The 22,220-nt window shown below is 44.0% G+C and overlaps 1 protein-coding gene across 2 annotated transcripts; it reads right to left on the bottom strand.

Moving 5' to 3' along the window:
• Positions 1 to 6,122: 6,122 nt before the first annotated feature.
• Positions 6,123 to 15,674, bottom strand: LOC311147490 (uncharacterized protein). 2 transcript variants are annotated; one of them, XM_084184228.1, is made up of 7 exons: positions 15,589 to 15,657; positions 14,307 to 14,474; positions 13,684 to 13,896; positions 13,273 to 13,413; positions 13,005 to 13,134; positions 12,679 to 12,797; positions 6,123 to 8,960 (listed from the first exon to the last, which is right to left on the bottom strand). In XM_084184228.1, the coding sequence occupies exons 2-7, from the start codon at positions 14,349 to 14,351 to the stop codon at positions 8,775 to 8,777; spliced, it is 834 nt and encodes a 277-aa protein (XP_084040354.1). In that variant the 5' UTR covers positions 14,352 to 14,474; positions 15,589 to 15,657; the 3' UTR covers positions 6,123 to 8,774. The 2 variants fall into 2 exon arrangements, with proteins under 2 accessions (XP_084040354.1, XP_084040355.1); XM_084184229.1 differs by lacking the exon at positions 14,307 to 14,474 and having other exon boundaries at positions 15,589 to 15,674.
• Positions 15,675 to 22,220: the final 6,546 nt, after the last annotated feature.

The raw sequence follows: 22,220 nt of genomic DNA, 5'->3' as shown, positions 1-22,220 counted from the left end.
TGTAAGTTAAAGAGCGAAACCTTTTAATGTGCTGGTTTTGAGCTCTCCCATCCACCACATTCAGTTAATATGCCATGCTTCCCGAGTGGCGCAGTGATCTCTGTGCCACTAGAGATCCTGGTTCGAATCCAGGCTCTGTCGTAGCCGGCCGCGACCGGGAGACCCATGGGGCGGCGCACAATTGGCCCAGCGTCGTCCAGGGTAGGGGAGGGGAATGGCCGGCAGGGGATGTTGGTAGAGCATGGCGTTTGCAACGCCAGGGTTGTGGGTTCGATTCCCACGGGGGGGGGACCAGTATGAAAAAATAAAAATATATAATGTATGCACTCACTAACTGTAAGTCGCTCTGGATAAGAGCGTCTGCTAAATGACTAAAATGTAAATGTAAAATGTCATATGACCATGCATATCGATTTCAGAAATGACTCCATCTAAGTGTGTCATAGAGGTTGACTATAAACAGGGCTGAACTAGTGCTTTAATAAATCATCCACAAGACTTCAGCATGTCAGAGCAGACAGTCTCTCATACCAGGTTTGCGTCCCAAATGGCACCCTATTCCCTATAAAGTGAACTACTTTTGACCAGAGCCCATTCCCTATAAAGTGCACTACTTTTGACCAGATGGGCTCTGGTCAAAAGTAGTGCATTTTATAAGGAATAGGGTGTCATTTGGGACACAACCCAGAAGTCACACTCCCCCTTAGCTGAGCCTGGAAGAAACCTTGTTAACATTCTCCTCTATCGATATGCGTGGTCAGTAGACCACGTTCTCAACACATTAAGGAGACTCATATTTCATATGCAGCAGATCTATTTCCTCTACTATATCTTTCTTAAACTTTCTTTAACCTACTTCTTGGTCCTGAATCCTACCGGTTTGTTCATGCCTTTATGACATGATGTTGCTATAACAGCTTTAGAGAGGCCCTTGGAGATTTCAGAGTGACTTAAGGCCTTATAGACCAGCAAAATATGTGAAGGGCCTTTTTAGACCAGCAAAATGTCATCAGATTTGCACATTTTCAGGGGTCTCAAAAGGCCCCTAGGTATACAGGTTTGTTTGCTGACTTCAGAGTGCTGGGGTGGCACCGTGGCATGCCACTCACTGAGGGACCTCACCCATTGTGCCTAGGCTCAACATTCCCTGGAGAGGCACCAGCCCCGCCTCAACGGGCCCCAATGAGCTATAGATTAATGGGGTGGCGGTGGCCTTGGGCCATGGTGTGTTAATGTATCTGTCTGTCACGACTAAACGCCTGTGACTCCCACCGCCTCCTTCCATTTGCAGAAAGCTGGGATGGGAAGCTACTCACTGAGGCATCCACCTGTGGTGTCTTGGCTTGGAAAGAAAGGTGGGCTGGGAAGGGCGATGGCCGTGGTGTCCATCTTATCCAGGGGAATGTGAATGACTATCGAGCCAAAACCCCACCAGACCTCCCCGCTCTCTCAGCATGAGGTGGAAAGGGGACAACATGAAAGTTTTGTTCTAGTATGTGTCTCATGGGTTAATGCATGAATATGCATGATTTAAACATGTAAGTAGGCCATTCGTGTGACTGTTTCTTGTTCAAATCCCTTGTCACCCATCATATGCTCTGATTGTGACAACTTCTCTCCCCGACTTGATCAGATGGGCCAGAAGTGTTGAGGAACGGGAATAATATGCTTCAGCGAATTAATCCTGAGTGTTAATTGGGAGGGGAAAATGTGTCAAAAAGCAGCTGAATGTGTAGTAAACTAACAGTGTAAACTTGACGTGTCTCACAGCTTTTGGGCCATTCCACCCATTCGGTACCTTTTGAGAATTGTAACTTTGTCAATAAAAACGTTTAATTTAATTTAACATGTTCAACTTAATGAACAACAAGTTTTCCCATCTCTAGAGGTAAAAAATAAAATAATGACTATAATAAGTGCCTATTAAATGCCAAATAAAGTAAAAGGGTTGACCGTAACAGGGTTGATGATTTCATCTTAATTCAGCCATAAATCCCCTTGTGACAGGGGGAATGGAAGCTTGTTGTGTGCAACAGGGAGTGGCAATTGAATGCAAGCTTAATTTATTTTATTCTTAAAACATTTCTAGCCTTTCTATCTATGGGTAATAGGGTTGAAGTGCTATGCAACATTGTGTGAAAATAACTACCACAGGAGGCTGCTGAGGGGAGGACGGCTCATAATAACGTCTGGAAAGGAGTTAATGGAGTGTGTGTTTGATACCATTCCATTTATTCCGTTCCAGCCATTATTATGAACCCGTCCTCCCCAATCAAGGTGCCACCAGCCGCCTGTGGTTAGAATCTTCCTAGAAGTCACACAGGGTGCATGGAGAGACATGCCAAAATGCTGAATTTAGGCACTTCAGCAAGTCTTTATACATATATAAAAAAGATTTATAGCATTATCTAAGTGGTCTATATAAAAAGGCACTTAATTTAAAATAACAGGATTTAAAAAATCTATATTGGTGCACAACTTCTACTTAAAATATCAAAGGGACGCAAAAGGCACTCTTTTTTTTGTGGATTGACCCTTTTTCTTATCGGCCACATATAGAAGAGACTTTTAGTATGCTTTTTCATCAAGTGATTGCCTGTGCATAATAGAGTTTAGTTGCTCTCTGTTTTTAGTAATGCATTTACCAATGAAACCAAATTAATCCAACTATTTGGAGGCCATTTTGTTTGTCACCCTCAAGCAGCAGAAAATGCAGTCATTCATGTAAGATGGCTGCCATTTAATAAGGGCCCATTCTTGCTTTCCTGTCCCAAGAGAGCCCTTCATGCTCACTGACGTCTCGGGTCCTCTGAACAGTTCTTATATGGGTTTATTATGCCTCTGTGTTATACTGTGTATTAGGATTCAGACCCTCGTATATAATTAATTTTGCATTTAGTATTTGAAAATATTATGTTATTTTGTTCTTCTTAAAAAAGCTTGTTTTCATGATTTCTCTGTGCAGAGTTGATGGGATTTCAGAATGTATGGAAAAGCCTACTTGTAACGGAAAAGTGTTTGGTATCTGTTTACTAATAGGCTGTGGGTTGAGATACCTTCGAAGGCTATGGTTTACCTTAGAAGCACATCATGATATACAGTGCCTTACAAAAGTATTCATCCCCCTTGGCATTTTTCCTATTTTGTTGCATTACAACCTGTAATTTAAATGGTCCAAATTGGTGAAGTGAAATGAAAAAAATTACTTGTTTAAAAAAATTCAAAAATATAAATAACGGAAAAGTGGTGGTGCTATGAAGACCCTAAATAAGATCTGGTGCAACCAATTACCTTCAGAAGTCACATAATTAGTTAAATAAAGTCCACCTGTGTACAATCTAAGTGTCACATGATCTGTCACATGATCTCAGTATATATACACCTGTTCTGAAAGGCCGCAGAGTCTGCAACACCACTAAGCAAGGGGCACCACCAAGCAAGCGGCACTATGAAGACCAAGGAGCTCTCCAAACAGGTCAGGGTTGGGTTATATAAAAATATCCGAAACATTGAACATCCCACGGAGCACCATTAAATCCATTATTTAAACAATTGAAAGAATATGGCACCACAACAAACCTGCCAAGAGAGGGCCGCCCACCATTCCTCATGGACCAGGCAAGGAGGGCATTAATCAGAGGCACAAAGAGACCAAAGATAACCCTGAAGGAGCTGCAAAGCTCCACAGCGGAGATTGGAGTATCTGTCCATAGGACCACTTTAAGCCGTACACTCCACAGAGCTGGGCTTTACGGAAGAGTGGCCAGAAAAAAGCCATTGCTTAAAGAAAAGAAATAAGCAAACACGTTTGGTGTTCACCAAAAGCCATGTGGGAGACTCCCAAAACATATGGAAGGTACTCTGGTCAGATGAGACTAAAATTGAGCTTTTTGGCCATCAAGGAGTACGCTATGTCTGGCGCAAACCCAACACTTCTCATCACCCCGAGAACACCATCCCCACAGTGAAGCATGGTGGTGGCAGCATCATGCTGTGGGGATGTTTTTCATCGGCAGGGACTGGGAAACTGGTCAGAATTGAAGGAATGATGGATGGCGCTAAATACAGGGAAAGTCTTAAGGGAAACCTGTTTCAGTCTTCCAGAGATTTGAGACTGGGACGGAGGTCCACCTTCGAGCAGGACAATGAACCTAAGCATACTGCTAAAGCAACACTTGAGTGGTTTAAGGTGGAAACAGTTAAATGTCTTGGAATGGCCTAGTCAAAGCCCAGACCTCAATCCAATTGAGAATCTGTGGTATGACTTAAAGATTGCTGTACACCAGCGGAACCCATCCAACTTGAAGGAGCTGGAGCAGTTTTGCCTTGAAGAATGGGCAAAAATCCCAGTGGCTAGATGTGCCAAGCTTATAGAGACAAACCCCAAGAGACTTGCAGCTGTAATTGCTGCAAAAGGTGGCTCTACAAAGTATTGATTTTGGGGGGGGGGTGAATAGTTATGCACGCTCAGGTTCTGTTTTTTTTGTCTTATTTCTTGTTTGTTGCACAATAAGAAATATTTAGCATCTTCAAAGTGGTAGGCATGTTGTGTAAATCAAATGATACAAACCCCCAAAAAATCCATTTTAATTCCCGTGTGGCCACACCGCCGGTAGCTAGTAATACCAGTGTGGCCACACCGCCGGTAGCTAGTAATACCAGTGTGGCCACACCGCCGGTAGCTAGTAATACCAGTGTGGCCACACTGCCGGTAGCTAGTAATACCAGTGTGGCCACACCGCCGGTAGCTAGTAATACCAGAGTGGCCACACCACCGGTAGCTAGTAATACCAGTGTGGCCACACCGCCGGTAGCTAGTAATACCAGTGTGGCCACACCGCCGGTAGCTAGTAATACCAGTGTGGCCACACCGCCGGTAGCTAGTAATACCAGTGTGGCCACACCGCCGGTAGCTAGTAATACCAGTGTGGCCACACCGCCGGTAGCTAGTAATACCAGTGTGGCCACACCGCCGGTAGCTAGTAATAACAGTGTGGCCACATCTCCAATTCTACATGACCTGTGTAAAGGTCGTGTAGAATGGCAGATCGGTGAGGAGGAACGATGAAGTGAACCTTTTAATGATTCACTTTATAAGCCCTCTGGTCAAAAGTAGTGCACTACGTAGGGAATAGGTTACCATTTGGGATGCAATGCCAGTGTTGCGCGAGAGACACCATATATAGTCTGTCTGCAGAATGATTTAAAACCTGGATGATTACAACACTCTCTGCGATGATGGAGTGGTATCGCCCACTTTCTCCTCTCCTCACTGAAGGGAGCCCAGTGTAGTACTCCAGCCTGTGGGTGCTGTAAATCAGGGGTGGAGCACACAATCCCTGGCCTGCAACCTTCAGTTCAGGCTGATCTCATCTAGCTAATCGTCCTGGATGTTACAAAGCCTGATCAATAAGGGAGGGGGGGCAGGTAAAGACCCAATACCCCAATACGGGGGAAGAGAGGGGTATGGAGAGAATAGCCCCAAAAAAGTGGTATGGGGGAGGGATAGGTCCAATATGAAGTGGAGAGGTATGGAAAGGAAGTGAGAGAGGTATAGAAGGGAAAGCCCCAATACAAGACAGGGATGGCCCCAAACAGAGAGGGGGAGAGGTATAGAAGGGAAAGCCCCAATCCAAGACAGGGATGGCCCCAAACAGAGAGGGGGAGAGGTATAGAAGGGAAAGCCCCAATACAAGACAGGGATGGCCCCAGCTCAGGATCTGTTCAGACAGTTGGTAGGCTACTCCTATTGTCTCAACACCGCTCTCCCATAATGTACAATGTTATTCTCACTCAACCAGCTAGGCCATCTAAAGTTGCTCCACTCTCTTTCTTCCCAAACCATCTCTGAACAAATGTAATACTCTATTGCTATTAGTTCTAGATAATGTTGAGAATAGGATCAAAGCCTGCCTGCTGCTGTTGGGTCACAATCACAGACGTAATGGCCGGGGATAGAGCCTCCTCTAGTGGTGTATTGCAGGTCCCAGCTAGGCAATATGATTGCCAGATATGATTTGGCGTCCAATTCAGTTGAACCTGTGTGCCATCTCCTGGCAAGATATTCAAAAGCGAGAACAGTACCACATGTTTAAAAACGTTAAAAAGAGAAACACCTTTATTTAAGCTTGAGGCCCTAGTTTTCCATTCACTACAATATGTCTTACTGGGTAAAAAATTTACTTCCGTGTCTGTGATAGGGACTAGAATCGTGACAATAAGAAAGTTCTTATTTTAAAAACAAAACCTCATTTTATCAAAAAACATTTGTACTGTCTTTACCAAAAACAAAATGTATAAAAGATCACTTCATTTAATTTCGGGGATCACAAATGCATGCAAAACTACCAGTAATAAAAAGTAAATTAACTAATCATGACTGCTACACTAGGCAGGCACTATTGGCAGTTCAGCCTCTACTCCTAATTGAAATGACATTTTAAAATATATATTAACTTAAATTTAGCAGTAGAAAACGAACTGCCATGAAACTCCTTTGACACAACTAACAGTCGGACAGTGATACAATAGTAACTACTTGTCCTCTATAAAAACCTTCTGTCTATACAGATAACTTTCTCCTATATTTCAGGCTTCCTCAATCCAGTGTTTATAGATACAGAATGTCATGATGCTAGCCTGGTCCCAGATCTGTTTGTAATAATAATAATATGCCATTTAGCAGACGCTTTTATCCAAAGCGACTTACAGTCATGTGTGCATACATTTTTACGTATGGGTGGTCCCGGGGATCGAACCAACTACCCTGGCGTTACAAGCGCCATGCTCTACCAATTGAGCTACAGAGGACCACCCACTCCTATGGTCGTTGCTATGACAATGACCAACTCAGTGGCCTTGTGATTAGAGTGTCCGCCCTGAGATTGGAAGTTCGATCCTCGGCGAGTCATACCAAAGACTGTAAAAATGGGACCTGATGCGTCTCTGCTTGACACTCAGGAGATAGATTGGGGCTAAGGCCCTGCGATAGACTAGCGTCCTGTCCAGGTGGTGTACTTGTATATCAAGCTGCCTCGCTACAGAAACAGGAGCTCTGCGCCTATGAGCTGTTCCAGCTTGCAGAAGCCAAGGCTCGTGCAAGGCTACTTACTTACAGGTGTTGGCAAGCCAGTACAAACTGATCTGGGACCAGGCTACCATAATTGAGCTTGAGACGCGCCAATATAAATGGTAATTAAAAGAACCCCACTGAGTAGATATTCTGAATTCCAAACCTACCGCTAGCCACGTCTGTAGAGCTGAGAGGATTAGACAGATGGAAGCAATAGCTATTACCATAATGGTTATATTTATCCAATTCTCTCAGGAGTGCCTAGGTTGTACGGTCCCATGTAGCTCAGTTGGTAGAGCATGGCGCTTGCAACGCCAGGGTTGTGAGTTCGATTCCCACGGGGGGCCAGTATGAAAAATAAATGTTTGCATTCACTAACTGTAAGTCGCTCTGGATAAGAGCGTCTGCTAAATGACGTAAATGTTGTAGGGGTAGTTTTGGATCAGAAAAGGTCATCTTCACTGAAGATGCCAGAGGTGAATAGAAACATAACATGGTATGATATTACAGAGGAAGCATTCATTCACAAACATGGGTCCCTTCTGGGTCAGAGCAGGTCAAAGTTGAGAGGTCAACCGTCCTGCTTCATCTGCTGCTTATGATGACCCCTTCTTTAAAATAACACCAGAAATATTAAATATGACAAGCTGGATCAACATACTCAGGACATTTGATAACAATGAATTAAAATAACACAAGAGTTAGGAAAGACAGACTCTTCATAGAGTGAATGAATATAGAATAGGCCTACATACACAGATGTCCTGATCATTCACTGAAAAGACTATGAGGTCACTAACAGAAATAGAATTCTAGAATGGACATTAGTAATTATATTTCTATGGTCACTATGAGAGGTTCTAGAGTTAAACACCACCTGACCAGTTTATCAAATTACACAAGTTAGATATATTTAGATGGCGTTGAATCAAACACATAACAAGGACTGGATGGATGTGTGGGACACACAACAGAGAACAAGAAATGTGCTATGAAGTCCCTAATGGTCTCTACATTAAGGTAGGATCAGTTAGTTACACAGGTCTATTAGCTTGCAGCCATTCCCTAACAAGGAAGTCCAGGAGCTAGTGAGCTACAAGCAGTAGTAACAGAACCAACTCTGAATGAATCTGAGTGGTTCAAGGCCACAAGGATTTGTGTGTTCACCATTGTCCTTAAAATAACTTAATCATGTCCATAGTATGACCTTGTTGGCCAATGACCACTGAGGCTGTTTGTGGAAAAGGAAGTGTCCTTCCACAAACACTCAACAGTAAAAAAGCAACGCCAGGGGAGCACATTGGTTTGACCAGGCCAACCTTACATTGAGTCTCCATGGATCATTCCCAGTCAAATAATACTAGTCCAATTGAGGTTACAACATGTCAGTTTGAGAATTCATTATTGCCATAGTAATATGACAGCTTGCCCAAACCCCTCCCACCCTTGGTCTTGTACCATGTACGTAACGATACAAATATTATAATAAAACAAGTAGAAAATAAATTCACTATCCCATCAACAGGATATGAGCTCACTGGTGAGAACAGCATCAGGTTGGGTGTCTTTGTCTTGTGTCTTAGCCAGGTTTATCTGGGCTGAGGGAGGAAGCAGTACTGGTCTGCTCCAGTATGTGGCATCACCGAGCTGAGGACTGCTGACTGCGTGTTGGGTGGGGGGGGTTTCTCTGAGGGATCAGAGGTTAGACAGCCAGACGGCTGTTCTGCTGATGTAGGGGACTCCAGGCGGCCGTGTGCCCAGGTGCATCCTGTGAGTAGGCTCCTCCTCTGCTCTCGCAGGAGAATGACTGGTTCTCCTCCTTGGGAAGGCTGGCCCCCGCTCCACACAGACGGCGGTGACGTAGCAGACGGTCCGTCCGTGAGAAGTTCTAAAACGGGGGCAGAGGGAGAGCAAACTTATAACCACAAATGACAGGAGTCAGTGTAATGTACCTACCTATTGACTCCAAACCCTGGACCATGTTCAATAGGAAAATGTTGTAGAGTGTTGCAGATAGAAATGTCATGAATAGAGCCGACATGATTCCTTATTCTACAAATCAAATCTATTTCTATTTGTCACGTGCCGAATACAATGGTGTAAACTTAACTGTGAAATGCTTGCTTACGAGCCCTTCCCAATGATGGAGAGTTAAAAATGTTCAATGAAAAGAAAAATAGTATATTTTTTTAGTCATTTAGCAGACGCTCTTATCCAGAGCGACTTACAGTTAGTGAGTGCATACATTTTTCATACATGGAGCACCAGATCAATGTGCAAGTGTACAAGGTATCTGAGGTAGACAGTGCATTCGGAAAGTATTCAGACCCCTTGACTTTTTCCACTTTGTTACGTTACAACCTTATTGTAAAATAGATTACATTAATTTTTTCCCTTATTAATCTACACACAATAGCCCATAATGACAAAGCGAAAAATGGTTTTTCAACATTTTTGCAAATGTATTAACATAAGTATTCAGACCCTTTGCTATGAGACTCGAACTTGAGCTCAGGTGCATCCTGTTTCCATTAATCATCCTTGAGATGTTTCTACAAATTGATTGGAGTCCACCTGTGGTAAATTAAATTGATTGGACATGATTTGAAAAAGGCACACAACTGTCTATATAAGGTCCCACAGTTGACAGTGCGAAAACAAAGCCATGAGGTCGGAGGAATTGTCCGTAGAGCTCCGAAACAGGATTGTGTTAAGGCACAGATCTGGGGAAGGGTACCAAAACATTTCTGCAGCATTGAAGGTCCCCAAGAACACAGTGGCTTAAATGGAAGAAGTTTGGAACCACCAAGACTCTTCCTAGAGCTGGCCAAACAAAGCAATCGGGGGAGAAGGGCCTTGGTCAGAGAGGTGACCAAGAACCCGATGGTCACTCTGACAGAGCTCCAGAGTTCCTCTGTGGAGATGAGAGAACCTTCCAGAAGGACAACCATATCTGCAGCACTCCACCAATCAGGCCTTTATGGTAGAGTGGCCAGACGGATGCCACTCCTCAGTAAAAGGCACATGACAGCCCGCTTGGAGTTCGGCAAAAGACACCTAAAGGACTCTCAGACCATGATAAACAAGATTCTCTGGTCTGATGAAACCAAGATTGAACTCTTTGGCCTGAATGCCAAGCGTCACGTCTGGAGGAAACCTGGCACCATCCCTACGGTGAAGCATGGTGGTGGCAGCATCATGCTGTGGGGATGTTTTTCAGCGGCAGGGACTGGAAAACTAGTCAGGATCGAGGAAAATATGAACGGAGCAAAGTACAGAGAGAACCTTGATGAAAACCTGCTCCAGAGCGCTTAGGACCTCAGACTGGGGCGAAGGTTCACCTTCCAACAAGACAGCGACCCTAAGCACACAGCCAAGACAACGCAGGAGTGGCTTTGGGACAAGTCTCTGAATATCCTTGAGTGGCTCAGCCAGAGCACGGACTTGAACCTGATTGAACATCTCTGGAGAGACCTGAAAATAGCTGTGCAGCGACACTCCCCATCCAACCTGACAGAGCTCGAGAGGATCTGCAGAGAAAAATGGGAGAAACTCCCCAAACACAGGTGTGCCAAGCTTGTAGCATCATACCCAAGAAGACTTGAGGCTATAATCGCTGCCAAAGGTGCGAGTAAAAGGTCTGAATACTTATGTAAATGTGATATTTACGTTTTTTATTTTGAATAAATTTGCAAAACAATTGTGTGACTATATATACAGTACAGTGCATTCGGAAAGTATTCATAACATTTCTAAAAACCTGTTTTTGCTTTGTCATTATGGGGTAGTGTGTGTAGATTGATGAGGGGAAAAAACTACTTAATCCATTTTAGAATAAGACTGTAATGTTACAAAATGTGGAAAAAGTCAAGGGGTCTGAATACTTTCCAAATGCACTGTATGTACATGAAGGCAGGATAAAGTGACTAGGCATCAGGATAGATAATAATACGTGTAAAATAAAGAACAGAGAAGCAGAAGCATATGATGTGTGTTTGTGTTGTTGGTATGTGTGTGTGTGTGTATGTAGTGTATGTGAATGTGTGGGGGTTTTGTGTGAGTGTGTATAGTCTTGAGAGTGTGCAAGATAGTCAGGGTAAACATTAAACTATTTAGAAGTCTTATGGCTATTTAGCAGTCTTATGGCTTGGGGGTAGAAGCTGTCTCAGAGCCTGTTGGTCCGAGAGCCGATGCTCCGGTACCGTTTGCTGGACGGTAGCAGAGTGAACAGTCTATGGCTTGGGTGGCTGGAGTCTGTGGCTCGGGCCTTCCTCTACCACCGCCTGGTATAGAGTTCCTGGATGGCAGGGAGCTAGGCCCCAGTGATTTACTGGGCTGTCCGCACCACCTTCTGTAGTGCTTTGTAGTCGAGGGTGGTGCATTTGCCATACCAAGCGGTGATGCAGCCAGTCAAGATGCTCTCGATGGTGCAGCTGTAAAACTTTTTGAGGATCCGAGGGCCCATGCCAAATCTTTTCAGCCTCCTGAGGGGGAAGAGGTGCTGCACTCTTCACGACTGTGCGGGTGTGTGTGGACCATGTTAAGCCCTTAGTGATATGGACGCCAAGGACCATGAAGTTCTTGACCCGCTCCACTAGAGCCCTGTCAATGTGGATGGAGGCGTGCGCTCCCCTCTTTCTCCTGTAGTCCACGATCAGCTCCTTGGTCTTACTGACGTTTAGGGAGAGGTTGTTGTCATAGCGCCACACTGCCAACTCTCAGACCTCCTCCCTGTAGGCTGTCTCATTGCGGTCGGTGATCAGGCCTACCGCCGTCGTGACGTCAGTAAACTTGATGATGGTGTTGGAGTCGTGAGCGGCCACGCAGTCATGGGTGAACAAGGAGTACAGGAGGGGACTAAGCACACACCCTAGAGGGGCCCCCACGTTGAGGGTCAGCGTGACGGATGTGTCGTTGCCTACCCTCACCACCTGGGGGCAGCCCGTCAGGAAGTCTAGGACCCAGTTACAGAGGGAGGTGTTCAATCCCAGGGTTCCTAGCTTGGTGATAAAATTGGAGGGGACTATGGTGTTGAACGCTGAGCTGTAGTGTATGAACAGCATTCTCACATAGTTATTTCCCCTCTTGTCTAGGTGGGAGAGGGCAGTGTGAAGTGAAATTGAGATTGCATCATCTGTGGGTCTGTTGGGGAGGTATGCGAATTGGAGTGTGTCCAGGGTGTCTGGGATGATGGTGTTGATGTGTCATGCACAGCCTTTCTAAGCACTTCATAATTACAGATGTGAGTGCTACGGGGAGGTAGTCATTTAGACAGGTTACCTTGGAGTTTGTGTGAACAGGGACAATGGTGGTCTGCTTAAAACATGTTGGGATTACACGTCAGAAAGGTATGTTTGTTCTACATAACATATTTCTCTCTAAACGTTCCACAACGCTGTGTCCGGTCCTGCTGATACCAGGTGTGTGTGTTAGGAATGGGGTAGTGTGTGTACCAGGTGTGTGTGTTAGGAATGGGGTAGTGTGTGTACCAGGTGTGTGTGTGTACCAGGTGTGTGTGTGTGTACCATGTGTGTGTGTGTTAGGAATGGGGTAGTGTGTGTGTGTACCATGTGTGTGTGTACGTGTACAGTGTAGATCTCTCTTACCTGATTGCAGCGATCACACTGGTAGGGCTTCTCTCCACTGTGAACTCTCTTGTGTCTGTCCAGGTGGTATCGCTGAATAAACCGCATGTCACACACGTCACATGCAAACGGCTTCTCCCCTAAACAACAACAACACAAAAACACTGTTCAAAACCTAATGGTATGGATTGAATTTGATGGATTTTTTACTTAACATCTGTTTTTAATTGTGAGTGAGAGTTGTGCATATTTCTCTACTATGTGATTGTTTTTCTGAATGTTATAACTGTTGCCAGATTTGATGAGTATTGCTGAGCAAGGAAGGGGAAACGTAAAGCGATATAAACCTGTATGAGTGAGGATGTGCCGCTTCAGGTGGTAGCTACTTCGGAATGCTCCATAGCAGTGCTCACAGATGAAGTTCTTCTGTACTTGTGAATTATGATCATCCTCACCATTAATATCCATCTCCACCTGCTGAGAAACCCAATGAGTGTTCAGATGACTACAACTTCACACACCCTAAAAGTGTAAGGCTTCAGCAAACACACACACCTGTCCTGTAAGTGTATCCAACATTGTACATTCCATTTCCCCATCTCACACACTACTTACCTCCACTTTCTCTCTCAGTTTGTTGGGTGTTCCTGATTTTCTGTGCTTTTTCTTTGTCGATTGCATATTCTGGCTGGCCTGCATATCTTTCTCATCCAGCAGCCTGGGTGTGTGAAACGAGTGTCCATCTTTTCTGATTAACTATCGAGGAGAGAGAGGGGGGGAAATGGTTGGTAATTCATTTTTCTAACATACTAACCAAAATAGAGCTACTGCTTAGATATTTATTACGTTTTAGATTTCTGATAGATTTACAATAATTACATGAGCATGATTTCTGATTAATTGCCAAACGCCCAATTGTAAACAACAACAACGGTGTTGTTCTCCATGCCAATGAACACAGAAGCACTTGTAGTATGTATACTACGTCCTATGGCCCTATAACATTAGTGTGTCTCTGTTTCTCACCAGGGGTGGGCAGCTGACCCCCGAGGGCAAGACCATGTGGCTGTGGTGAGACTGGTGAGACTGCTGCTGGTGGCTCTCAGGGTTGTTGTTGTCTCTCTGACCCTGCTGACCCTGGCCGTGCTGTGATGTCATCTTCTTCTGACTGCCAGACATGTTGTTGGCCTGCATTAGGGCCATGCTGGACAGCACCGTCTCACAGCCCAGCAACCCAGCCTACAGTAACAACACAAACAGCAGTTCAGTTGGAGCGTAGTATTGTGGCCTAGGAGGGTCATCAACCCAGCCTGCAGGAACAACACAGGACAAAACAAACAGAAGCTTAGAGTCAGCGTCAGGGTTCATGTCAGTCCCAGGCATAAAGGCCCGACACACAGGGCCAAAATCCTGCGGGGACTGTAGATGGTCGTTCACTGACTGTTCTCTGATGATTTTTGGCCTGGTGTGTCAGGCCTCTAAGGGAAACACTGTGGTCAGGCCTCTAAGGGAAACACTGTGGTCAGGCCTCTAAGGGAAACACTGTGGTCAGGCCTCTAAGGGAAACACTGTGGTCAGGCCTCTAAGGGAAACACTGTGAGGAACAGGGAAAAAACAATGATGAAAACAGGAAGGAGAATTCAACTGACCCATTTCATGTGGTCTCGAACGGAGTTGTTGGGATGGTGTGTCATCGCCGGTGCGTGGTTTGAATGCGTGTGTGTGTTTGGGGGTACAGGGGTGCGTCAAGGGGGGGTCACTCAGGATGAGGGGTGTGACAAGAGACCACACTCACCCAAATAATCAGGGGCCAAGGCCTGGAAATAGAGGGTTATTGTGAGGCCAAAATTATTGTATTTTGTTTATTTTAATTTTAACTACTGGTATTCATATTCAGACCTACTAGCTACAGTGCAAGTTAGTTTAATCATCAGGGGTGCTTTTATAAATTTGGCTTTGTCAACTCAACAAAGGAAGTTTATATCAGGCTTGGAGACAGCAGACCCAATGGTTTGGTGTATGCCACCTCTTCCCATGGAAAACAGAAAACTTTGTTGTCAAATATTGTTGCAATGAAGACAGAAATAAAGCTGGACAAGGACAAACACAGTTTGTAAAAATGCATGTGCAAGTTACTCAAGAGAACATTCAATATTGACCAAAGTATTATGCTAACGATATAATATCACATTTTAGGAGTCATGTATAAAGTCAAGTATAAAAACAAACAGGAAAGCCTAATTTAGCCTAGCCACACAGCTGATCTTCTACTCTAGTCTCCATGCAAGTACTCTAGTCTTCATGCAAAGGACAAGCTAAAGCTGCCTGGAAGTGAGGGGCTACCTAGCTTGCTTGTTAAAACTCACACCCACAGCAAAATCATGGGGCAAATGCATTGGATAGATAACCTGTTTTGACATTGCAACACGTTAAGGCCTGTAAAAAAATGCTGTATTATTCAGTGCTCTAGTTAGCTACAATAATGTCTGAATACTGAGAGAGAAAAGCTGTGCCAGCTCAATGTTAGCTAGCTAGTTACCTATTTAGCAAGTTAGCTAGCTATCTAGCTAGCAAGACATCATTGTCTGACTGAGTTTTCGAGGCCAAATACCAAGATGAGTGAAAATATTGTTCAGCTAAATATTTAGTGAATAATCAATCAATCATGAGGTAACGTATGGGGTAAAGCAAGGGTCTGCTTAGGTGAAGCTAGGGCAAGAAGAAGACTCTCTGGTTGAGTCCCCCCAACCCACACACACACACACACACACACACACAGACAACACAACAACAGGCAAGGCGTGCGGGTTGAGCGCCACTACAAATTGTCATAACTCTCATTTGCCTTAACATTCTGGGAAATAACTTAATCATATGCATTGTTAACTCTAGGGTGGCTTTGTTGGGATGTACATTTTAGAATTGGTTTACCTTAAGATTTTGTTTTGCAGATTAATATTTCTTGACGGAGTTCCAATTTTTCTCAGTTTACAAACACAGGAAACGCTACCGGAAGTGTTCGCCAGAGAGCGCGTCCACGTGATTTGAGAACAATGACGCATAATGTCGGCCATGTTGGTAAGGGAAAGATAATCGGTCACAGATAGAACAATGAGTCCGATATTTCAATAGATATATAAATGTGAACCATCCGGTTGGCGTTTCCACTCTACCAAATATGGTGATGAGAGGAAGCCCAATGGCCAGCAGTGGGAGAAGACAGAGCGAGATGGATTTTGGCCGATATTCTGCAAATGTTCTGATCGATTAAGCATTTGATCTATCTCAATACAGTTTTCTATTTCCAAAACTAAAATATGTTACAAACAGAGTGAACTAAGTTTAGTAGACTTTACCATTTGCTAAAGTTGTAAAAAATTGCGTTCTTAAGAAGGAGTGCAAGGGCGAATTGAGTTATTGCACACGCACACATCACAGAATAGGCGTCCCTAACGGAAATATGCAAATACAGCTACAACGCACCAATAGGATCTCGCTAGCTCGTTCTGAGTTCTGCCCACCTCCTTGCTTGTTCTGCCCACTATGATTCATTTACTTCCATTGGAAACGAAAGGGTCTGGTCTATCTTGAGTTAGTCATAAAAGATCTTTGGTAATTCTCCCATGTGTTTGATGTGTTCATACCATTCAATTTTTTTCAGTTCCAGACATTATTATGAGCCCGTCCTCCCCAATTAAGGTGCCACATAAAAACATTACTGTCATCACAGTAAACTACTTCGTACACCAACCTTTGACATTCTGTTTTGATAATCTGGACTGTTCTCCTTTCCCCTCAAGCTGAGTGATATGAACCAGATACACACAGTCACAAACTCAGGCTGTTCAATGGGACAAGAGCAGAAGACCTTGGTGAGATGAAAATGGGAAAATACAAATATTCCTTAGTGTGTACAGTACTATCGATAAAATCTCACCTTCTCTATAAATTGAAATCACTCATGTTTCTTCATCTCCTCTACCAGAAACCTGTGGGACAGACAGGGACAAATGATTCATTCCATTCCATTTAAAACATCTTTAATTGACATAGGTTCTTCCAAAATCTTTAAATGAGAGATCAGAGGTAAGGAGCATGAGTCACCTTATTTATAATTACAGCCATGGGGTTGTACCAATGATTTACTGTATATTTGTACTAGATAACAGACAGGTGGAGCTGTTTTGAAGCCTCAACGCCTCCATCTTGGCACCATTGTAAAAAAGAAAATATTTTGGAAGCTATAGAAATGCATTTATTAATGTCTACATTGGTTTTTGCCACATGTATTATATTACAGACACCTTAATGCATTCTTTTAAATTGTAATTATGTGAGCTAAACATAAAACATTAAAAATATATATATTTAAAAAATGTCCTTATAGTATAATTTTTGGAAAGTTCTAATGTTACTGTCCCCACTGCAACAAAAAAATACTTAAATACATGTAATGTTGTATTTAATTGAAATACTGTATAATTTCATTCATTCTTATGGAGGATTGCCAATATGGGCCGATGGCTTCAAAGAATCGAATTGGCTAATACATAGCATCAGTAATCCAGGGTTTACATACATAATATTGGGTTGTACCCAATACCCATGAATACCCCTATAGGCTATCTGATTGTACCTTGTATGGGCGAAAGCCCCGTCTACACGCTCTGCCAAGCCATGTGAGCCCACAGCTTTCCACATCAACCACAGCTTCAGACAGCCTTATGGCCACACTGTATTGACTTGTCCCCTGTGTCCAGACTCATGTCATAGAACTGCTTCAACAGGTTCTGTGGAAAAGGGGAAGACATGAAGAGATTCTGAGGTTTCGCTCAAGAAAGACGACAAATATTATTATTTTTTATTGGAAGAAAGAGCACAGAAGGGACAGTAGAAATGTATCAAAAGGAGCAGTGGTGTAATATACTACTTCAGTAGTTTTTTGGGGTTACTTTACTATTTATATTTTTGACAACTTATACGTTTAATTCACTACATTCCTAAAGAAAATAATGTACTTTTTACTCCATACATTTCCCCTTACATTCAAAAGTACTTGTTACATTTTGAATGCTTAGCAGGACAGGAAAATTGTTTAATTCACGTACAAGTATCAAGAGAACATCCCTGGTCATCCCTACTGCCTCTGATCTAGTGGACTCAGTAAGCACACATGCTTCATTTGTAAATTACGTCTGAATGTTGGAGTGTGCCAACCGGACTTGAACCCGATCGAACATCTTTGGAGAGACCTGAAAATAGCTGTGCAGCGACGCTCCCCATCCAATCTGACAGAGCTTGAGAGGATCTGCAGAGAAGAATGGGAGAATCTCCCCAAATACAGGTGTGCTAAGCTTGTAGCGTCGTACCCAAGAGGACTCGAGGCTGGAATCGCTGCCAAAGATGCTTCAACAAAGTACTGAGTAAAGGGTCTGAATACTTATGTAAATGTGATATTTCCGTGTTTAATTTTCAATAAATGTGCAAACATTTCTAAACAACTGTTGTTGTTTGTCATTATGGGGTATTGTGTTTAGATTGATGAGGAAAAACGTTTATTTAATCCATGTTAGAATAAGTCTGTAACGGAGACGCAGGGAGTCAGGAAGCAGTGTAGTCGGTGAGTTTAATAGGAACGAACATGGAGTGAATACAAAAACAGGAGTAGCGTCTAAACATGAAAACCGGAAACAATACTACCTAATGGGTGATACAACGGAGTGCTAGATAAAGGGGAAGTAATCAGGGAATGATGAAGTCCAGGTGTGCCTCATGATGGTGCTCATGATGAGGTATCGTTCTTCTGGCATCCGCCAAACCCAGATAGAGTCCGTCGGACTGCCAGATGGTGAAGCGTGATTCATCACTCCAGAGCATGCGTTTCCACTGCTCCAGAGTCCAATGGCGGCGAGCTTTACACCACTCCAGCCGACGCTTGGCATTGCGCATGGTGATCTTAGGCCTGTGTGCGGCTGCTCAGCCATGGAAACCCATTTCATGAAGCTCCCGATGAACAGTTCTTCTGCTGACATTGCTTCCAGAGGCAGTTTGGAACTCGGTAGTGATTGTTGCAACCAAGGACAGACAATTTTTACGCGCTACGCGCTTCAGCACTCGACGGTCCCGTTGTGTGAGCTTGTGTGGCCTACCGCTTAGCGGCTGAGCCGTTGTTGCTCCTAGACATTTCCACTTCACAATAACAGCCCTTACAGTTGACTTGGGCAGCTCTAGCAGGGCAGAAATTTTACAAACTGACTTGATGGAAAGGTGGCATCCTATGACGGTGCCACGTTGAAAGTCACTGAGCTCTTCAGTAAGGAACATTCTATTGTCAATGTTTGTCTATGGAAATTGCATGGCTGTGTGCTCGATTTTATACACCTGTCAGCAACAGGTGTAGCTGAAATAGACGAATCCAGTAATTTGAAGGGGTGTCCACATACTTTTGTATATAGAGTGTATATATATATTTTATGTTTTATGTTTGACACCCCTAGCCTACATCATTATCTTACAAGACAACAACAATATTACTGACTTTGGCTGTTAAAATGGTTATACAGACAAACCATAACATTCAATTGTACAAACATTTAAAACATACCTGGTAACAGGATATACAACACAGTAGGCCTATGTCCTAACTGGAAATTTGTACAAATCTCATAAAAATAAGATTTCATTATGAACATCACATAGTTAGCATTAGCTCCTTAGAGTACAAAGTCTAGCATCAGATCCTTCTCCTTCACAATCTTAGAGCCTGCTCAGCAACAGAGGGTCCAAAACAGTTAGAGGACATGTCATCAGACAGTCAACATTACAACGTTTTGAGTGAAATTATATACAGATATTCATTTATTTAAAGAGGGTTGGGTAACTCCAGTGCTTAATTTGTAAATCGGGATGTCCCGGAACACATAGAGAGTGCGAGAGGGGGTTATCCGAGGGAATCTGAGGGAATCTGAGGTACCGGAACACATTGTGAAAAAAGTGTCAAACACAACGTAGCAGAGCAGCAGCCAGAGTAAACAGCCAAGTAGCCTACTATCTATGGTGGTGAAATGGACAGCACTCTCCAAGTAGCCTACTATCTATGGTGGTGAAATGGACAGCACTCTCCAAGTAGCCTACTATCTATGGTGGTGAAATGGACAGCACTCTCCAAGTAGCCTACTATCTATGGTGGTGAAATGGACAGCACTCTCCAAGTAGCCTACTATCTATGGTGGTGAAATGGACAGCACTCTCCAAGTAGCCTACTATCTATGGTGGTGAAATGGACAGCACTCTCCAAGTAGCCTACTATCTATGGTGGTGAAATGGACAGCACTCTCCAAGTAGCCTACTATCTATGGTGGTGAAATGGACAGCACTCTCCAAGTAGCCTACTATCTATGGTGGTGAAATGGACAGCACTCTCCAAGTAGCCTACTATCTATGGTGGTGAAATGGACAGCACTCTCCAAGTAGCCTACTATCTATGGTGGTGAAATGGACAGAACTCTCCAAGTAGCCTACTATCTATGGTGGTGAAATGGACAGCACTCTCCAAGTAGCCTACTATCTATGGTGGTGAAATGGACAGCACTCTCCAAGTAGCCTACTATCTATGGTGGTGAAATGGACAGCACTCTCCAAGTAGCCTACTGTCTATGGTGGTGAAATGGACAGCACTCTCCAAGTAGCCTACTATCTATGGTGGTGAAATGGACAGCACTCTCCAAGTAGCCTACTGTCTATGGTGGTGAAATGGACAGCACTCTCCAAGTAGCCTACTATCTATGGTGGTGAAACGGACAGCACTCTCCAAGTAGCCTACTGTCTATGGTGGTGAAACGGACAGCACTCTCCAAGTAGCCTACTGTCTATGGTGGTGAAACGGACAGCACTCTCCAAGTAGCCTACTATCTATGGTGGTGAAACGGACAGCACTCTCCAAGTAGCCTACTATCTATGGTGGGGAAATGGACAGCACTCTCCAAGTAGCCTACTATCTATGGTGGTGAAATGGACAGCACTCTCCAAGTAGCCTACTATCTATGGTGGTGAAATGAACAGCACTCTCCAAGTAGCCTACTATCTATGGTGGTGAAATGGACAGCACTCTCCAAGTAGCCTACTATCTATGGTGGTGAAATGGACAGCACTCTCCAAGTAGCCTACTATCTATGGTGGTGAAATGGACAGCACTCTCCAAGTAGCCTACTATCTATGGTGGTGAAATGGACAGCACTCTCCAAGTAGCCTACTATCTATGGTGGTGAAATGGACAGCACTCTCCAAGTAGCCTACTATCTATGGTGGTGAAATGGACAGCACTCTCCAAGTAGCCTACTATCTATGGTGGTGAAATGGACAGCACTCTCCAAGTAGCCTACTATCTATGGTGGTGAAATGGACAGCACTCTCCAAGTAGCCTACTATCTATGGTGGTGAAACGGACAGCACTCTCCAAATAGCCTACTATCTATGGTGGTGAAATGGACAGCACTCTCCAAGTAGCCTACTATCTATGGTGGTGAAATGGACAGCACTCTCCAAGTAGCCTACTATCTATGGTGGTGAAATGGACAGCACTCTCCAAGGAGCCTACTATCTATGGTGGTGAAATGGACAGCACTCTCCAAGTAGCCTACTATCTATGGTGGTGAAATGGACAGCACTCTCCAAGTAGCCTACTATCTATGGTGGTGAAATGGACAGCACTCTCCAAGTAGCCTACTATCTATGGTGGTGAAATGGACAGCACTCTCCAAGTAGCCTACTATCTATGGTGGTGAAATGGACAGCACTCTCCAAGTAGCCTACTATCTATGGTGGTGAAACGGACAGCACTCTCCAAGTAGCCTACTATCTATGGTGGTGAAACAGACAGCACTCTCCAAGTAGCCTACTATCTATGGTGTTGAAATGGACAGTACTCTCCAAGTAGCCTACTATCTATGGTGGTGAAACAGACAGCACTCTCCAAGTAGCCTCTATCTATGGTGGTGAAACGGACATCACTCTCCAAGTAGCCTACTATCTATGGTGGTGAAATGGACAGCACTCTCCAAGTAGCCTACTATCTATGGTGGTGAAATGGACAGCACTCTCCAAGTAGCCTACTATCTATGGTGGTGAAACGGACAGCACTCTCCAAGGAGCCTACTATCTATGGTGGTGAAACGGACAGCACTCTCCAAGTAGCCTACTATCTATGGTGGTGAAACGGACAGCACTCTCCAAGTAGCCTACTATCTATGGTGATGAAACGGACAGCACTCTCCAAGTAGCCTATTATCTATGGTGGTGAAACAGACAGCACTCTCCAAGTAGCCTCTATCTATGGTGGTGAAACGGACATCACTCTCCAAGTAGCCTACTATCTATGGTGGTGAAATGGACAGCACTCTCCAAGTAGCCTACTATCTATGGTGGTGAAACGGACAGCACTCTCCAAGGACCCTACTATCTATGGTGGTGAAACGGACAGCACTCTCCAAGGACCCTCTATCTATGGTGGTGAAACGGACAGCACTCTCCAAGTAGCCTACTATCTATGGTGGTGAAATGGACAG

The sequence above is a fragment of the Coregonus lavaretus genome, assembly GCF_964263955.1.
Source record: "Coregonus lavaretus genome assembly, chromosome: 20".
Classification (NCBI taxonomy): Eukaryota; Metazoa; Chordata; class Actinopteri; order Salmoniformes; family Salmonidae; genus Coregonus; species Coregonus lavaretus.
This window is presented reverse-complemented; position numbering and strand designations above follow the sequence as displayed.